General features: G+C 38.4%; 1 protein-coding gene across 1 annotated transcript in view; it reads left to right on the forward strand.

Annotated features, from left to right (window-relative positions):
* The window catches only part of LOC146592000 (collagen alpha-4(VI) chain-like), a 64,655-nt gene that overhangs the window by 30,304 nt on the left and 14,651 nt on the right, over positions 1–19,700 (forward strand). The window contains exons 14-27 of the mRNA XM_085311848.1: positions 176–229; positions 2,618–2,689; positions 3,168–3,194; positions 6,083–6,127; positions 6,397–6,450; positions 7,146–7,208; positions 8,387–8,452; positions 9,729–9,782; positions 10,735–10,770; positions 15,363–15,425; positions 16,276–16,338; positions 17,200–17,262; positions 18,524–18,586; positions 19,069–19,119. Of these exons, the coding sequence (XP_085167974.1) occupies positions 176–229; positions 2,618–2,689; positions 3,168–3,194; positions 6,083–6,127; positions 6,397–6,450; positions 7,146–7,208; positions 8,387–8,452; positions 9,729–9,782; positions 10,735–10,770; positions 15,363–15,425; positions 16,276–16,338; positions 17,200–17,262; positions 18,524–18,586; positions 19,069–19,119 (774 nt within the window). The remainder of the gene's footprint in view (positions 1–175; positions 230–2,617; positions 2,690–3,167; positions 3,195–6,082; positions 6,128–6,396; positions 6,451–7,145; positions 7,209–8,386; positions 8,453–9,728; positions 9,783–10,734; positions 10,771–15,362; positions 15,426–16,275; positions 16,339–17,199; positions 17,263–18,523; positions 18,587–19,068; positions 19,120–19,700) is intronic.

The raw sequence follows: 19,700 nt of genomic DNA on the forward strand, positions 1-19,700 counted from the left end.
AGTCAAGTATACAGGACTGTCCATGGTGGTTGTGTAAATGCAATAGGTGGAGCCTGCTCTCCTCGGCATAGCCAGATCTAGTTTTCAAGAATTTTTTTCTGTCTGCATCTGCAGAGTAATGAAGTTAGTATACTTGGAGAGCAGTATTACTTATCTCTTATGTTCCTGTTTTCAGGGAAGTACAGGCTACAGAGGATCTCCTGGCCATCCTGGTGAGGAAGGTGGGACTGTAAGTAAACAGTTTCTTCCTGATAAGGTGATACTAGTTGGTGTCTGAATCTGTCTGCACTTACTTATTCAGTGCTCGTCAATACTAACCCAAGTGTGTCTAAGTAGTATGTAGCTGAAGGTAAAATATATGCGCTCAATTCTCTGTGTGCCTGTACCTTACCATAGTTAGTGACAGCTCCTCATCTGGAATCAGACTTGGTTAAACAGAATCATCCAACAGCATTTTATCTGGCATATTTTTGGCTAACTCATATACTTATTTCTCATAGTGGACAGTAGCCAGATTCTGTGCTGGCAGTTCTCACAGAAAAGACTATCGCTTCCCTTCTTAGCATGAATGCATGTTTTATAACTGAATAACAAAGTTAAGTTTTGTAGCTTGTGATTATTGTTTTGATGCGTTTCCCAAATCTTTTGCAGTGAGTTAATCCYTCCATAAACTTCAGCATAATATACACAAGCCATACCCCAATCCACTGGAAATATTTATTTCTTCCATTTTTGCTTCTCAAAGCAAACAAGCAAACAAAAATTCCCCAAAGAACAAGAGAGAATTTTCTTAGCACTAAACAAAGAAGTAGATTTACAGCATTGCAGCCATATGACTTGAACATCACTCCTAACTACAAGGGAGAAGCCTGCAAATGAAGAAGGAGCCTAGGATTTTTCTTCTATACAAAAGTATACAATCCACATTGGAGAAAATCCTGTTCTCAGTGTAGATTGGCTAACCTGAACTTGCCCTGGTGAGGCTGCATGGGGCAAGCCAGCTGTCTGTTCAGAAGAAGGCAGGAATGGGAAAGAACAGTTCTCATCTAAGATTATCAAGAAAGCACATTGTAATAGTAGTTTAGCAGTTTCATTGGAAAGTTGTTGCTTCTGGAACTGCTTTCCTAGAAATCTTTTATTCTTAACCAAGGGCCTCATTTGCTAACTGACATAATGAAGTCCCACATAAGTGATTTCCAGAGCGACTTAAAAATATTTGTCTTTCTTACTCAGGAATAGAATTATTTTCACAGTTCTTTCCAGATATGAATGCCATGTGATAAGTGAGAATTCAAGTTTGAACGCTGTTTTTTAGTGTAAAATGTTTTGAATACGTTGAAATATGAGTGCCACAAATTTTTCACCATTGCATTTTGATTTGAAAGAAGATTCTAAATCTTGTCCTTTTGCAGTGATCTGAGGTGAAAATAATTCTTATTTTTTTGTTTTGGGGGGAGGAGGAATTGAAATTCTATTGTTGACATTCTGGGAATCCAGGACAACCTAATGAAAAAGATACGTGACAGAAACCTTGTTCCTGATTTTTCTGGTCCCTTCCTTTTCCCTCTTATTACTATGGAGGGATGAAGAGAAGCCATTGCCATGCTTTCGGAAAGTCCCTTTAAATCCTGGAAGTGAAGCCAATAAGTGAATTTCATATGGCACGTTTTCCCTACTAAGGGCTAACCTTCTCTCCTGCTGAAAGAATTTTAAGCATCCAAAGCAACAGTGTGTAATAAAATACATAACAAAAAGCAGACTGTGCTGATAATAGGCTGGAGAAGATGGCAAAAAGAGAGGAGAGGGACTGAGGAAACAACGCTTGACAGCGTTGGTTTATCACGCCGTAGTACTCGTCTCAGAAATTAGTCTTAAAGCATCACATAGGCCATGGAGCCAGGCCTTTTTGGCTTTTGGACTTTAATACCATTGTGTGGTGCTGTGGCATCATTTTCTAACTGAGGCTGCGATGTGGTCCATGTTGTACCTTTGCAACTTTAGAGAGAGGCATTTCTTTGAAAGAGGAGAAAAAACAGTGCAGAAATTGTCCCTGTTCTGCTGATCTTAGGCTCTCTAGGTTTATCTTCTTTTTCATACTAGCATATGAGCTGTCATGCCTGCTCTGTGTTCGCTGTAATTTACTCTGTCATTGTTTACATTTTTTTAGATAGAAATTTTAAGAGATTCTGAAAAATTTTGGAGGCTGCTCAGAGATGTTGCTCTCTTTCTAAATTTTTTTAAGTACAGGGAATAAAAGCATTCAAAGCCTTCAAAAATCTGTGACTGAAGGGAAGGCATTCAATATTCTGTTAAAACCAAACTACTGAAGTGCCATACCTTCGAGTTCAAACATTTCAGTCAGAAATTGGCACCACAGTCTAAACATGCCGTGATAGAGCAGACAGCCACTGTGCAACTCAAACTGGTAGTGCACTGATCTCTGCAGAGAATAATTCAAAGCCCTTTAAAGTCAGTATAAAAATTCCCAGTGACTTCCAAGTGTGTCCTTAGTGTAGTGATATTTAATTCTGTTTTGCCTTAATCTTAATCTCATGACAGATATAACCAGTGACCAGCATTGTATGGATGACTTTTAATATTTCCACTTGCTCCTCAGGGGGAGAGAGGTCCAGCTGGTTTCAATGGGACTCGAGGAGACAGGGGATGTTCAGGTGCCAGAGGTCGTAAGGCAAGTATGTCACTTTGAAAAATTTTTTAATCTTGTTTCACACAAACCTGTTCTCAGTAGTGAGGACAAATGGCTGTGCTTTCTTCCTGGAACATGGATGGAGAGCAGGACCTAACTGTCAGAATAGCAGAGAATTTTTGCTGTCTTCTTTTGAGAGGTACTTTGCAGACCCACAGCATRGGCCAATGGCTGGGGAGTTTGCTGACTCAGCAACTTGCCAGTTACTTTTCCACCACCAGCTCCAGGCTGTTCCTGGGTAAAAATGAAAAAGCTTCACAGGACAGGAATGAAAATGATGGCTGCACCATCTTCCTACAGGAAAGGGCTCAATTCCCTGTGTGGCAATATATGTCYTTCCAGTAGGAACTGCAAATACTGAGCCAATGTAATGCTACATGCCCCTATGCAGCAGGCTGCTTCTCAAGCTCAAAAAAAAATACTTTCACCAAATTTCATCCATATTTACTTTTCATTTCAGGGGTCCCGAGGCTATCAGGGAAGCCAGGTATGTAATCTTACATGTGGCCACTTTTCTGAAAGGAGAACAGTGCTCTGCTCCTTACTAAGTTCATGTTATCTTGTAAGAYGAAAATAACAACACTAAAGGGAAACAGTGTAAAACCATCAGGATATTTCACGTGTTTTTCCTGTGGTGGTATAAAAATGGATCTAAGTGTGAGCTGTTAAGTGCCACACTATTAGAAAACCGCAGTCTTATTTGTATTGAACTTTTAACATGGTAGCACTTGATTTAGTGTAGTTCCCAGGAAAGGAAGAGTGCTCACTAGCAGCTGGAATCATCTGTCAAGACAGTCATTCAGATGTTAAACAGAAATGGGAATGGTTGTTATCTGGTTGTCTCACTTGACTAGAGAAATCCTAGTTAACTAGTTTTGACTAGACACATAAGTTTGGGGTGACTAAAGTTAAGTCAGATGAATCTTATATTCTAAATGTTGAAGAAGCAGAGCAGAAGGGGGGAAGAAAGATTGTGACTAATATTTATTGTGGATTTGGACATCATTTTCACTGAGTGATTACTGACACTTTTTTATTATTCAAACTTCTCTGTCAGCTGTTTTCATCAACCACAGATCTCACAACTCCACTAATTTAGCCTTTCAAACATTGTTGCTCATCAAAAAGTTATTGTCATTAACTTATTAATGCAATAGGAAGTCTGGAAGAGAAAGATTATAACAATAATGTTAGGTTGCAAGCCAGAGTAGTGAAAAGGAATTCACATTATATCAGGTGTTTTGATAACAACCCTCCTGAGATTTCGAGGTTCCTAAATGTTTCCTAGATAGCTTTTGCTTCCAAACCTGAGCAGTTACACATGCGGGAAAGTTCAGGGAGCGTTTTTCAAGCTCTATTTGAAGCACTGCTATCTACTGACTTTCTTAATCCTCCCATATATTTACTCCTTCCTATTTCATTTTCTAGCATTTTCCCTAACTAGTTTGTCCTTCCTTAAATATCTGAAACATATAGTGAGAGTCAGACCGGTTGTTGATTTTTGATTTGTTCAAGTTGAATTGTACAGTAAAGAGCAATTAACCTCAGCAGCACAAACCATACTGAAATCCAAGAAAAATGAAATTTCTTCACTATGTTGTGTCACTATATCCATTCATTTTATTTTAATTAAAAATACAAAACTTTCAGTATAGAAAAATGTGATTCAGTACTGGTAATCTAGTAAGACTGAGACCATTTATTGAAGGCTGAAAAGGGTTTTAATAAAGTGATTTGGAAATAAAAGCAATACTGAGTATTTAATACTGTGAAGTTTGGCCCAGGTTTGCTGAGGTATGAAAAGAGATAGGAAAAAATTAAGACTAGAACAAAAAGTCATGGTTGCTTTACTCATCGTTCAACATTCTTCTGGAATACTTAATCAAGAAATACTTGTTTATAACATCAGTATCAAAACGTACAGCCAGTTATTTTTTCTGGTAGTACATTCAAAACTCCTGTAAATAAGTGAAATTTCTCTCAGGAACTTTTACTGGATGTTTTTGCCCAATTCAGTTTAACATCAAAACTTACAAAACGGTTGTATCTGTAAGCTCTATCAGACTAAGACTCCTATTGATTTAACTAGCGTCTGGAACATGGTCTTATGCCACTTTCATGGTTTCTTAATTATCCTTTCAGCTTTCAGGGTATTAAAATGATTGTGGTCCCTGCTAATTTCATTCTTTATTACAACTGAGAACATCGTGGTTAATTCTTTTATTTTTATCTCAGTGGAGAAAGAGGAAAGAGGCATTTCAAGGTGTCCTTAAAAACTGAGTGATATTTGGCCAAGTCTGAAACATTTTAGGGCATACCTTAGTGAAACAAATGTCTCATAGCTTCAAATCTGTTCAAAAACCTCCTTCCTCATTTGCACAACAAGTTAACATTGCAAACTTCCTAAGGTTTGGAGGGCTGTGAGAAAATGGCTTCTTCGAGTGGTTGTAATCTGATGATTTGTTTCTGCAGGCAAAAGAAGGGGAGGGCAGCAGTGTCTGTCAGCGTGGGGATGAGGGTTGCTGTTTATGCGGCGCAAAAGGCAGGATAGGCTGACTTCGTTGTCTTTGATCCCTTCTCCTAGGTCAGCCAGAAGCAGCCCTCCGCGTTTCATGTTTCACATTTGCATTCATAATGCTGTCCTTTCAAATTGCWGTCTCGGTGCTATAACAGCTACTGCGCTGATTCCAGGAATAGCTTGGCTACCTGGCCTTTATATGTCTTAGAGACGTTAACCTTTTGAAAAACATTGTTTTAGATTGCAAATGTCAAAATCAATCCTGGTGAAACCAAGCATCACTTTGCCGACACAGTAATAAAATTTTTTAACATGTGCTAAGACCTCAGAGAAATCTYCTGTAATTATTCCTATCGCAACCATTCTTTCCAGCTTTTAAATACAGCATTCATGGTATGAAATGATTAAAAAAACTCTGTTAATGAATAGAAAAACATGCATGATTTGAAATCAGAACTGCAAGATTATCAGTATGTTAGGTCACATGCTAACAGCTGTATAATGGAATATATTTTGATTGTGAAAATGCTACAGCTTGGAAAAATATTTGAAAAACTAACGGATGACAAAGCTGAATTTAAATTCTAGCAGAGACCTATAGTTTTAATAACTATTATTCATAATATTACCTATTCTTAACTATGAATTATTTTAGAAGTTAATAATTCTTTAAAATTTCTTAATTATTTATTTTAAATTTAATTATTATTCTTAGCTATTCTTACTAGCCATTAATAACCGCTTACTCAAATTTCCAAAAGCAGGTGAATATTTCTCTTTTTATATAAAGACTTCCTCCCTGTCCAAAGAGGAAAGTTTCCTGATGCTAATAGGATGTTTCTTGCATATTGCTACAGGGTGAACATGGTGAGAATGGATTTGATGGCACTGATGGAGAACAGGTAGTTTTTACTTCAAACATGTAATGCAATTAAAGAGGCTTACCTCAAGGTTCAGCAGTACAGATTGTGGTGGCTTTGAGTGGGATTTGAACCTGAACAAAAATCAGTTGTTTAATGTTTGGGGTTGTGTACCTGACAGAAATTGGATCCTGATGGACAATTGGGAACCATACTTACAAGAAGGAACATGTATTAATTATTTGCATTTCTTTTCTTCTTCTTCTTCTTTTTTTTTTTTTTTTTTTTTTTTTAACTCTTCATGGGTCTAGGGAGAACATGGATCTCCTGGTCCTTCTGGTGAGAAAGGCAGGCCAGGAAAACAGGTGAGGTATCCTTTATGGCAATGTTTAAATGTCATGGAAACCACTGTCGTCTTTCCAAAATACAATGACAAATCTGTAATGTCTGTGACTTGTTTTTACATGGTGCTTATTCTCTAATACAGTGTGACTCCCTGGTGTAAATCAGTGTAGCTCCATTGACTTAAACCTATCTGTGTTCATAGAATCACAGAATTGGTAAGGTTGGAAGGGACCTCTGGAGATCATCTAGTCCAGCCTCCCTGCTCAAGCAGGGTCACCTAGAGCATGCTAGACAGGGTTGCATCCAGGTGGGCCTTGAATATCTCCAGAGAAGGAGACTCCACAACCTTCCTGGGCAACTGTTCTAGTGCTCCGTCACTCACAGTGAAGAAATTCCCCCTCATGTTCAGGCGGAACTTCCTGTGCTTCAATTTCTGCCCATTGCCTCTTGTCCTGTCACACGGGACAACTGAAAAGAGTTTGTCCCCATCCCCTTGACACCCCCCCTTCAGGTACTTGTACACATTGATAAGATCCCCCCTCAGACTTCTCTTCCCCAGGCTGAAGAGGCCCAGCTCTCGCAGCCATTCCTCAGAGGGCAGGTGCTCCAGCCCTCTGATCATCTTTGTGGCCCTACGCTGATATCTGACTTTCCTGTACTCCGGATAYTATCTCTACCTATACCCTAATTGTTTGTGCTTTCTTTGTGACTTAAGGGTAGAAAAGGCCCCAGAGGAGAATCGGGTGAGCGAGGAGAGCCTGGTYTAAGAGGAGATCATGTAAGTGTACTCCTTCATTTTTGGTAGATTGAAAAGGCTTTCATTGCAACAAATGCTGATTTCTGTCTTGATTTTGTGATGAACTTACCTGAAATATGGTATGTGTTGAAGAGTTCTTCAGGATCCTGTACAGCACAGTACTTTGCAAAGAGTATAGTGTATTACAGAAGTTTTGAATTCTCCAGCTGCAGATAGATTGATGCTTTGATGTGTTGCTTGGAAGCAGATGTTTAAGTCAAAGGTCTCCTGGTTGTTCCCTGATTTTTTTTTTTTCTGTGGGTAACATAGCTCCTTCTGGAGCTCTTTAGTCCTGTCATGTTTCCTGCCCTGCAGAGGGATTTCTGAATGACTTCAAAACCCCATAAACTTATTCACAGAATCACAGAATCAGTAAGKTTGGAAGGGACCTCTGGAGATCATCTAGTCCAGCCTCCCAAAGATTTCCTGGTGCTGGTTCCACTGGGGCTTGAACCCAGGACCTTCAGTGTGTAAAGCAGATGTGATAAACACTTAGAAATTTATAATGATGCAAAGGAAAGTTACTTCTTCATGCTGACATTTCTTCCTTGCATATTCCAGAGCAAACCCTGCTCTGGATGTAAATTGTAATGTAAATTGCCATTTCAGTGGAAGCACCACACTTCTTGTATCATAACTTTAAGTGTTTTCAAATGCATCTTGGAGACCTCTGTTCCAAACAACCAAAGATAACATGTTGACTCCTCTCRTCTAATGTTTATACAAGAAGTCAGGTGTCATAGTAATACGGCCTCTTTAAAAACTCAGAATTTCAGCCGTCTGGGTCCAGCTGCATTTTCTGCAGCATTAAGTGCTTGAATATTTCTCCATTCGAGGATAACCCATTGCTGAAAATCACCAGCCAGTTATGATCTTAGCTCACTTTATACAAAAGCAGTCAGAACAGCTTCACATTTTCAGAGTTTAATTTGTTGCCTATTGATAATATTTCTCTTCACATTTTTGCAAAAGAAATTTGTGCACTTTGCAGAACTGCATACATAATATTCTTGCAAATATCTTCTTTTAAAATAGTCTGTATATTTCTTGTTGACTACAAAGACAAATCTCATTAATCCTATTTCCATACCCTGCCTGTGTAGTTACAATAATAAAGGTGTAGTCACACAAAACACTGAGCTTTCTGCTTGACTTTCTAGGGGGATCCTGGGATTAGTAATGATGTTTCTGGTCCTATGGGTGAAAAAGGAAACCCAGCACAGCAGGTAAGCATATTGCTCTGCATTACGAAGAGAGAGGATTTGGATGTTTGCTAAGATTGCTGGTAAAGGACATTGCTGTCCACCGACCAAGCAGCTCTTTTCTTTCGTTTTGTACTTTAGTCTGTAGTGTATGTCTACATACAGAAAGTTTCAGAACAGAAAGTATCTGAAACAGAAAGTTTCGAGAAATACTTGATACTGTAAAATAAGTAAATAAATAATTAGCATAGTCTTCACTACAGTCCTCCTTTTAATATTCTCATGAGCTGGACTGTCAAACTGGGTCAGATCTAAGGGAAGATACGTTGCAATCTTTGCCTGGATTTGGCAAATATGGATAAATACATTGTTCTAGCACAAACTGACATAAATTGCGAGACTTCTAGTCATAGATTATAARGATTTTGTTGAAAATGTTTTGGGGAGGAAATGCATTGGATATCAACACATTATACATATTTTATTATCTAGCTGCTGTTTCCTTGAAGTRGCAGATGAACTCTGTTCTGGCCTGTATTAGAACATAAGAACTTCTGTATGTGCTAATAAAATGATGTCTGAATTTTATGAGRTGTTTGAACAATACTGCAAGGAAAGAAATGTAATAAAAAATCATAGCCCATTTTATTATCATACTTAGTTTCTAAAAAAACCCAAAAATCGAAAAACAAAAATGATATGTAGTTTGAAAATAATATACAAGTCATCATGGATGAAAGCTTGTGAGGGTGAGACCTAAACACGTGTGAGAAAAATCCYTTTTTTATGAAAGTTGATTTGGTTTGAAGAAACAAGTGCATGTATTTTCTGACAAACATACGTATGTGTTCATATATGTGTGCATAGACTATGCTGAAAGTAGCAGAAATCTACAAAGTGCATTCTCCAGAGAAGAATTGTATTTTGATGACGCTTTGGTAATAAACATCACTACTGTCTAATCAATCTGTCTTGAGAAGTCCAACCAAAAGACTACAGTCAACAAATATGATCTCACAAAAGCCTTGACCAAATATCAGCTATTGTACCTATTGATTAGAAATTTAAAGCAAGCTTGATCTCTCTTGTTTATATTTTTTGTTTATGAACAACTTGCAGAAAACAAGGATCAGATGTTTAGCATAATACAATTGATTTCAATGAAATTACTTAGGAGAACTATTCCTTTAGGAAAAGAATCAAATAAGAATTATAAAAATAAGAATGTGCAAGTACAAGAATAAGATTCTTGTAGAAGAATAAGATTTTTAAAGAGCTTGTTCATTCCTTTGCTTTGCAGGGGGATCCAGGACCACAAGGACTCCAAGGAGAGCAAGGAAATGCTGGTGCTGATGTAAGAACGGTAGTCAGTGTAGGGTGGAAGTAACTGATCCAAGACACAGTGAAGTTTCCGTTGAGAAGACCATTTTTCCTCCCTTTTCTTTTTATCCCATAGTTAAAACAGCTGAAATGTCAGGCAAAAAATCCTCTAAAATTTACACAGCAAAAAATATTCGGCTTCAAATTTAGCAACTCATGTGTCTTGCAATGGATATTTTTTTTAATCAGGAATATACTGTCCAGCAAAATTTCTGACTCATGCTACAAGCCCAAAACTTGGTGATGAGCCAGCCTTCTCTTAAAGCCTTAATTACTTGGAAATTTCAACATAGATAAATCTATCCCCTCTTCCTTCCTTTGAGCCTTAGCAARTTCCATATGCCCATCTGAGCCTATATGTTCTCAAAGGCAGCTGAGCTGCTCTTTTTAATCTCCTGAAGACTGGAACATATGAAGGCGTCTTTTGTCATCTGTCAGAAAGGATCCTAATGCTAAAGACTGGAGTGCTCATCACTCTGCAACCAGGCTGCAGAAACGGTCTAAAAGACTCTAGTGATGGCTGAATGGTCGTGTTCACTAGTGCTGCCTGTGGAGGGAAGCAGTGCTGACCTTTCAGCTCAGAGGGAGAGGAGAGAGCTCTTGTTCTTTTAATTTTAGCCAAGGGGCAGTGGGCTGGGAAGATGTTTCCCAGAATTTTGCTGGGGGSCTATGGGACAGTGGGACAGGAGGAGGATGTCTTCCCTCTGCACTAAGGGTCTAAAGCCTTTTCTTTGATAATAGTACTASTAGTTTAAGTGTTTCTATCCCAAAATCACTGATTCCTCGTCTTTACCTTAAATAAATGGGATTTTTGTTCCTTTGTTTGGAAATGATGTCTGATTTCCATGAGCTGAATGTATATGGTTATAAGCAGATRTTTCACAAATTGCTCAGTGTTTGTAATCTCTCATGCCACTCCTTCCTAGGGTGCAGAAGGTCGAAGAGGCCCTCCAGGCATAAAGGTGGGTTGCTAGCATTGGTGCTCCCTGTCTATATGCGACTACATGTCCAGCCTGAGCTTTTGATCCTCTTAAAAGGGAAATTTCAGTGTGATACAAGACACTGAATTCAGTTTTATTTAACATTCAAAAGTTAGTTTCATGCCAAGACACCCTTTGGATCTCAGATGGATGTACTAGAGGCCTGACTTGAAGACTTTAGAGCTGGAAAGGAGAATCAAAGCTTTCATGGAAATAAAAAGTCATTTTCTTTTAGTATTAAGGCAAATGTGGCAACATAAGTGGAAGAGAGTCACTAATGGTGAAAACAATGAGCAGCCATGCTCCATTTGTGAAGCACAAGGCTSTAAGTTGGATGATTTCCTCCTTCCCTACGTGCACGCAGATGTGTAAGGACACACCTAAAACTCTCTCCTGCAGAGAATTATTACATTTCGTAGGGAATATAGAAAAGATTTAAATTTCTGGTATTCCTCTGACCTTTAGGCTAGCCGTCCTGTGTGGTGGTGTTATAACAGAGAGGAAACAAACTGCTGAACAATATCCTTAYGCAAAACAAAACTTACACTGGCTTTGATTTTTCAGGAAACAAGAATCCACATGGTTTGTTTGGGTTTCTTTCCAGGGACATTTGTAGCTTCCATTGGAAATTATGACATATTCATACACAAGGGAATAATGCATATAGATTGGCACTGTTCAGCCAAAGCTTTTCCACCCTCTGCTTATCCTCAGGACTAAAACCATCTGATTATAATATGCTGCCTGATAAGTTATTTAAAACAATTTCCAAATTGTTCAGAAATTTAAAGTTGTGGAAAGGCAGGTTCTGATGATTGAGAAAAAGTAGAATGTTCTTTCATTTCAAGCTTCTTAAATCCAGCACAAAATCAGACCAGATTTGTGTGACGTTAGAAATACTGAAGTGAGTAGCTCTTTCAAGACTTACACTTCTGGCCCTGTACACAATCAATCCCTTAGTTGCCAAGAGTCCATAAGTTGCTTTTGTGCCTCAAAAAGAGCCCCAGACAGTATGTAATTTGACTCATTTTTGTCTTGATGGGGAAGTTCAGCTGTGCAGCAGAGACAAAACTAAAGCTCTTTGTAACAGATGATTTCCTAATATCTAAACAGAACATGGAGTTAACTACAGCTCTGAAAACTAGCCCAAAGCATGTAGAAGATTTTACTTCTGTGAAAAAAGAGGAGAGTTCCAGAAATGAGTCAAGATTTAGAAGAAAATTGAATTCCCCAAGTAGATCTCCAAGAGACTGTAGTGCAGTTTAAATGCTTGTATTGGATATAAGGAATAGATCAGCCCTCATGGATGCTGACTGATCTTTCCAGAAAGATCCTTTAATAATTTGGGGAAAATTATCTCATTATCACAAACATCACTGTTAGGTTGGAGCCCTAGTTTTCCCAGAGCTGGTTTTCCTCCTGTGAAGCCACAATGAAAAGAAGCTATCTCCAGAGAWGTAATTTCTAAAGACATCACTGCCATTCTGTTGAGCAAACTTTTAGGTAATATTCTCGGAAAGGAAAGCTTRTTTTGTGTCAAGGTGTAAATTACAAAATGTAGTTACCAAAGCAAATCTKAAAGCAGCTGTATTCAAAAAATGGACTAGTGCAAGTAAAAGTAGAATTCTAGGAACCTGAGAAGACTATGATTTCATTTTTTTTAATTATTTTTAARAMAGGGTAAAATATTTCCCTGCAATGCGACTGTAAGAACATCTAAAACTATAACTTGCAAGATTATCCTATTGCTTTATTTCTTAAGTATAGGTTACGTGATTATACCAGAAAACACAYTGTTATAGCACAACTAATTCACATTTGACCAAATCTTTCTTCAGGATTGCTAACACAAATAAAGAAAGTGGTATATACCTTGGCTTAACATGGTGCTTCAGCAGATATACTGATTTCCTTTGGCTGCTCAGACTTCTTTTCCATTTGCTGATTGCTCATTCTCCTAGTTCCCAGCAGGAGTTTCCCAGATTTGCTCATGTACACAGTGWTTTGGATTTCCTGTTTGCCTCAGTGAAAGTAAACCCGGGGGAACACAATTTCACATGTGTACTCTGGTAGTACCTTCAGGATGGATTGTGTCTTGAAAATCCTGCCCTGTGGTAGAATCTGGGGAGTGGGCAGAGCTGTAGCTCCTGAAYGAATGTTAAAAAAAGTATTTAGTAGAGATTGTTCTATGCAACTTTTCACTCCCAAGCACAGTCAGGACTAAAATCAGTCTAGCTTTACACAGGCAAGTTCCTTCTTTCAAGTCATACTGATGCAGTTCCAGTAGTCCTAATACCAAAGACAAGACGGGATGAAGTGCCTGGACTCCTTATCGCTGGCCTCAAGTAGCAATTGTCTCAAAGTTGAGCCAAAGCCATATTGCCTTTCTCAAAGCTCACAGTATGAGCACATATTTGGCCTGTACAAAACATCCCGTTGCTTGTCACCTCATAACAGTTTGCTCAGCTCGCTGGGTTTAGTGTATTTCTCACATTTTTGTTGTGGGCACAGTGTGTAAGTCGAAGTGTTTGCTGTTTTCTTAATCTGGCAGCATGTCCATGACTTTTCACTAAACTTTTGAAAAGACAAAGTGCTTTTTCTGCAGCCACAAGAAACATTTAAGCTGATGGCCATAATAGGGGAGTAGAACATAACATTTTCAGCAAAGAAAACAGACTTGCTGGAAGGATCTTTTACAGAAATAATATTTCTTCATCATCAGTCTTTGATTTGATGCTCTTTTCTAGTCTAATGCCCTCTCCTGCAATTCTGAAGAAGCAGAGTTTTGCTTTATGTTTATCACTACCTTACTGTGTGCTGTACCCAGGTAACACAGGTTTTTGACAGCTCTCTGATTCAAATTTATTTTCTGCTGGGAAACGACAGATGGAAGTGAGTGTCTAGTAAATTCCTCAAACTATGCTCCAGTCACATCTCAGCTTYATGCAACATGCAGTTAAACCTTGTCCTGAAACTTCTGCCCCATCTGGTTTCTGAAAAGCCCRATTTGGATTTCATTTTGAGAGTCTAGATCTTTTGCTGTCTAGGATATCCCAGGWAGGAACAAACGCTGGAAGACTGATACCACCCACCAACAGAGGRAAAGCACTATGCTCTGGCTATTCATAAGGAGAAAAATAACTTGAAAGACTGACCTTTTTAAAGTTATTGTTTCCTATTCCTGTCTCACAAGTTTTTTGATGTTTTTTTCAGACATTTTAAATTAAAAAATGAAACAACAATCATCAATCCAGTCTATTAGTTAGAGCAGAAATCCATCTCCCACCTATTGCTTAGTAGCTCAGAAATCCCTCTCTTCAGGGGTTTCCTAAATTTATTGTCCTTGGGACTTTCAAAATCTCGATTTACATTTTTGTATGAGTAATAGTAATAATCCAAGTAAGTAATGAGGATGAAATGACAAAAATTGCAGGAAACAGATTATCCYTTATCTTTCTGTGGTACTAATGAGCACTGGAATTCTGATGTGCTTGAAAATAAAAACATTTTAGCATTCAGCAACAAAAAAGAACAACTTGTATTCTATGCCTGATTCAAAGCTCATTGAAGAAGCTGGAAAGTATCTGCTCATTTTGGAATCCAACACAATGTGGATAAGAAAAGATTTCTTCTATTTGTCTCTGTTTGCGTTGCAATCAATGTAATTTCTGTGAAAATCTATTTTTAAAGCCGGCATAAGCTGGCATAAGTCTACTGACTGATGTTCCCTGTTACAGTACTCTGTTTTTTTGCATTGATATCTCTCTTATTTCGTTCATATGATACAGAATTAGGGAGTACAGTCTTTTGAATATGATTTTCTCCATGAGATTCTTTCCAGAACTGTCAACATCCTGAGAATCTTCAGACGTATGTTTATAATCTCTCTAGTGAAAGGAAACCTTCAGCGAGCCTAGGATGCTAAGCACCTCTMGTTTACTCAAATCAAGAACAAAAAAAATCAACACAAAAAACRTTTCTTATGGATGTCAGCTAACCTGACTCATTCATATTTGGCAACTTTTAATAGTCATGAGCTGAAGAGCTTGAAAAGTTATTTTTCTCAAGGTTTGACTTGCCTCACTGAGTGATCTGAGTGAAAGCTGGGGAGTACAAAGAAAAACTTTTCTGGGATGAATTATGAAGGTATGGTTGCCCTCYTCTCTTAGTAGTTCTCCACTGACAGGGTGAAGAGGATCTGTCTTTGTGGCCCTGACTTTATGACTTGTCAAAGTCTCTGCTGTGGCCAAAGACAAAGGTAGTGCAGCAGTAGTGCTGACACTGAGGTGTATTTTACACCYATCAAAATGCAAAGCAAATAGAACTGACCTCTCCCACTGCGGATCTTATGTTCATCACCAATCCTAAATCAAAAAAAGAGTTACTTAGCCCTTTGCTTTTCATCTGGTTTTGCTTCAGCAGAAGGTGCTGCCTGAAARCACAGAAAGCCTTTTAGCAGTTAATGTTCTGTGCTGATGTGGAATGAGTATCTGTTGATATACACATCTCAAGTGCTAATCTATTTTCTTGTTTTTATTATTTTGTTGTTYGTATGTTTGTTTATGTTCTGGCAGGGTGAGCAAGGAGATCTGGGGGAATCRGGTTACCCAGGAGACCCTGGTTTTCCAGGCCCACAGGTAGCTAAAAGAAATTCTCAGTTGCTTTTGTATGTTAGCTACAGAGTAAATAAGCTGTCAGTCTTGATCCTTTGTTTTTCTTTTGGAATGCTTTGTTTACAGCAACTATAAATATTATGAGGAAAATTCTTCACTGGCAAATTTCTTCTGAGACCCTGATGAATTAAATATGCCAAGTTTCTCTTCCAATTTATCTGGGTGAAGCTTATACTGAAACTGAAAGAGGACAGTGAATATTAGTAAGAAGTAATTTAGTCAACACTTTTCCAGCCTTCAGGATATTTTCAAGCAGATATCTTCAAAATGAATTTATTAGAAATAGTTGGCAATAAGCACATAGAATGTGTTGCATGATTGAATCTGTTGTATGTCCAGGGTGCATTGAAATGGTGAAAATGATATATTGATTGACAAGACTAATGAAAAAGCTTTGTATTTCAAAAATCTGGTTGATGAAGTCAATTTGAAGAGAGTTACAGCCAGAAACTCTTTACCATAACTTTCCTGTTTAAGATGCATCCATTGACTACATAGGTATCCGGAGCAAGTGYGCCTTGCTGGTTATGGGTTAGTTATGTCGCCCTTGATATCTTAGGTGCCTAAGTAGCTCTCTGAATATGACTACCATACAATGACAGTTGCATTGGGAAATACAAATGACAGCAATGATGGAATGTAGCTGCTTTACATGGACATATCCCTACAAACAAACAGCCAGAAGTTTCACCTCTTCAGAGGATCTTGCAAAATACACATTTGTATTCTAGTCACTGCACTAATCTGATCTTCAGTTAAAGGCAATCAGCATTTGACTGACTTTTTTTTTTTTTAATGATTTTTTTAACCTCAGGGCCCAAGAGGACCACAAGGAATCAGAGGACCTCCAGGACCACAAGGCATGCCAGGCCTTCCGGTTAGCTTTAAATAACACATCCCTSCTGTGCACGTTAGGGATTTTCATTTCTCAATGTTTGTATTATTCTTCTAATTAGTTGTTTTTTTAAACTTATGTAAACAAGAAGAAATGGATGATTTTTCAATAGAGTATTTATGGAAACTAATGGCCATATGAAGTTAATTACTGCCAATCTGGATTGTGGAAAATAACAACCTTGAAAATAAGTTTAGGTGGGTTAATAGGAGGAGAACTTCAGTTACACCAAGTTCTTTTCTATTGTTGCAATGAAGAACCTTAGTTTTACATTCCACTTTCAATTCTATAGTGTATATGAGCAGYTGCATCATGGCTTGCAGCACAACTAAGTCCAGAAGTACAGTGGTGTAGTTGAGAGCAAAGCTAGGTAATTAGTTAGTCAATATTTTTTTCTGAATAAGGCCAATGAGATTTAAGGCTGAGGTATGACAAAATTGTAACTATTGGATGCTACTGAGTGCTGATCTTCTCACTTGTGTGAAACTGGTGATTTTGGGGGCATTATTTTGGAATTACACCAGGATAACTCAGGATTGGAATGTGGCTGACTCATGCATATCTGTATTCACTATCATACTTAAATATTTGTACAGATGGAAAGTAGCATTTATGTCATACTTAGTAATATTTGGGAATTTTAAAGTAGTCAGACAGAAAAYAGAAAATAATTGGAATATAGCTTGACCCATAATTCTTACTGTGGCCCTCAAAAGCTTTAGGGAAGTCTGTTAATGTGCTAGATGTCTATACTGATATTATAATAATTGCAAGTGGCGATGAACCCTTAGGCTGAGTGCAATGAGCCCTTGAGTTTTTCACCATGCATATTTCTGATTGCAGGCTAGTTCAGGACCCCCAGGTCCACCAGGCTCTGCTGGGAAGCATGGTGCAAGGGGAGCAAAGGTAAACTTTTTTTAAAGGACCTAATTGCAGCAATCTCACAGCATCGTTCATTCAAGAATCTGACTAAGGAAGCATGAACCAGTATTTGTGGTGCTCCTACGGAACATGTGAAGAATGACAAATTTTATAGACATTGGTAGATTGTAAGAGAAGGCAAGTGATGTGTTCAAGATAACCTTTCAGGTGTCAGAACTGTACTAAGAGGTTGCAAGTGCCACCTCTGACTGCTGTCTTAATTGCTTTTATGGCCATGGTTCTCACTGGGCTTAGTGTCTCACAAAATGCGCTATGGATATGGTAGTGCAGGCCCTTGTACTGATTTTATGATTGCTAGACTCTGTCCAAACCATGGAAGATGTGTACCAGCTAATAAAGCTTAGCTGCTCGTTTTAACCTTTTTCTTCAGAAGAACAAGTTCTGACTGACACAATGTCTATTATACAGGAATTAGTATTTTGAGAACTAAGTCGACATGGAGTTAGACAAAATGACTTATAAAATTAGATGGTCCACATTATGGTTCACTTATTTGTAATACTTTTTATTGCTTACTCTCCTTTCAGTAATGTGCATTTGATATAGGAGAGAGACTTACTTTATTAGCTAAAAATGACTGATTTTAGGTATTGTTACATCTAAGAATCTAAAAGGCATAATTAATACCACTTAACTAAGCCTTTCAGTATCTCTGAAGGATTATTACATTCTGTGTATTGTTACCGTTAATGACAAAGAGATGTACATCTCCGCTGTACATTCCATTTTCTCAATCTGGCTTTGTGCTGTTTCGTTTTGGGGTTCTTGTTAGAAGAAAGRGTTCATAAAGAAAGTGAAAAGCAAAAAAGGAACGTAAGAAAAGAAAACTTGTGCAAGAATTAAGAGCACAGGCTGGGCAGGCTGCCTGAGAAATGTACTCGGCTGCCAACAGATTCTTCAGGCTGGTAAAATTCCAGTCTACTTCCGTTTATATAACTTTTCTCAGAAAATGCCCTTACCATTAGGAATTCTTAGTAACAGTGGGAGTTTTGTTCAGGGAAGGCCTGTGGGGTTTAGCTTAATCAGTGCTCAGCATACTCTGATTTGACCAGTACTTTCCAATTTTACCTGTAAGAACTCTCCCGTAAACATGGTCTGTCACGGAACACTTTTTGTCTCGAAAATGTGTGAGGGCACTTCTGCTGAGCAGACAAATTCCYGCTTCAGAAAGAAGAATGCTGCCGGATAAGCCAAACTCATGKTTTTCGTATTTCAACTGTGGCAGGGTGAGCCTGGTGACCCCGGAGAGAAGGGTGTAGTGGGACCAGCTGGACAGAGGGGTGTGCCGGTGAGTCTTTTTGCCCTAGTTCAGGGCTTTAACTCTGTGGTTCAGGGCTAATTCAGGGCTTTTAACTTCAGTGTTTTAACTCTCATCCAGCTGAGTCAATATAGTGTATTCCCTCTTCTTTCCTCCCCCCCCACTTTTTGGTGTGATTAAAATTATTTTGTATTTGGTTCTCAGTTTCGTCGTGGATGCCCTATTCCTTGTGGGCTAGAGATAATATGTTTCCACTCAGATCCTCTACAACAGAGGAAGAATGTACTAGAGRTAGGCCACACAGTGGGGAGAAAGTGTGGTCTTCATCCATATATTCGTTCCCCAGCTTTTGCCACAGTTTTTAGACTGTGTTGTGACAGTTTGCCCTACCTCATTAGCCTCAAGAGGCAGAGTGCAGCATCGTAACGGGAGTTTTTTTGGGCGAGGAGGGAACTGAATGTAAATCTAGGCCTCTACTAAAATCTAACTGATGGTATGTTCACCATGTGCAGGGCATGGATGGCAGAGATGTCTATGGTCCTGAAGGGAGAAAAGGAGCAAAGGTGAGTGCAGAGAGTCAGAACATCTCACATTCTACAAGGTCATTTCTAACATGACCATCCATATTCATATCCATACTGAGAATTATACCCCCATTCTGACACCAGCACATGATGGTGTCATAACTTGAGAATGACTGTGAGAAGTCAGAAGTTCTCTCTTCTTGAGAAGAACCTTTCTCTCCTACTCTTCCCTTGGAGAGTGTGTACATTAGTGTGTGTAAGGATATGGGAGTGTAAGTTGTACTTTTCATAGTACAACTTGCTTTCTACCCACTTCAGTCTAGACTAGTCTCGTTCAGACTAGCCATTCTTATTGATAAATATGGGTGTGAGAAAGCCACTTTGGCCACCTTTCACTCCCTCTTTTTTCTGAGGAGTGATTCTCTGACTGCCAGGATGAGAGGACAATACTCTCTGAATATCCTTGCTGTTTTAATGAAAATACTCATCCTTGTGCTCATATGTTCAGCAAATAAAATCTGGGGATTAACCTCTAAATTAATTTCTATTTAGAAATTCTTATCAGTCCCCTCATAGCCCTCAAAAACAACAAAAACCAAAAACCAAAAAACAAAAAAAAA

The sequence above is a fragment of the Rhea americana genome, unplaced genomic scaffold (genome assembly GCF_003343005.1).
Source record: "Rhea americana isolate MKP2758 unplaced genomic scaffold, rheAme1 scaffold_35, whole genome shotgun sequence".
In the NCBI taxonomy this organism is placed as follows: Eukaryota; Metazoa; Chordata; class Aves; order Rheiformes; family Rheidae; genus Rhea; species Rhea americana.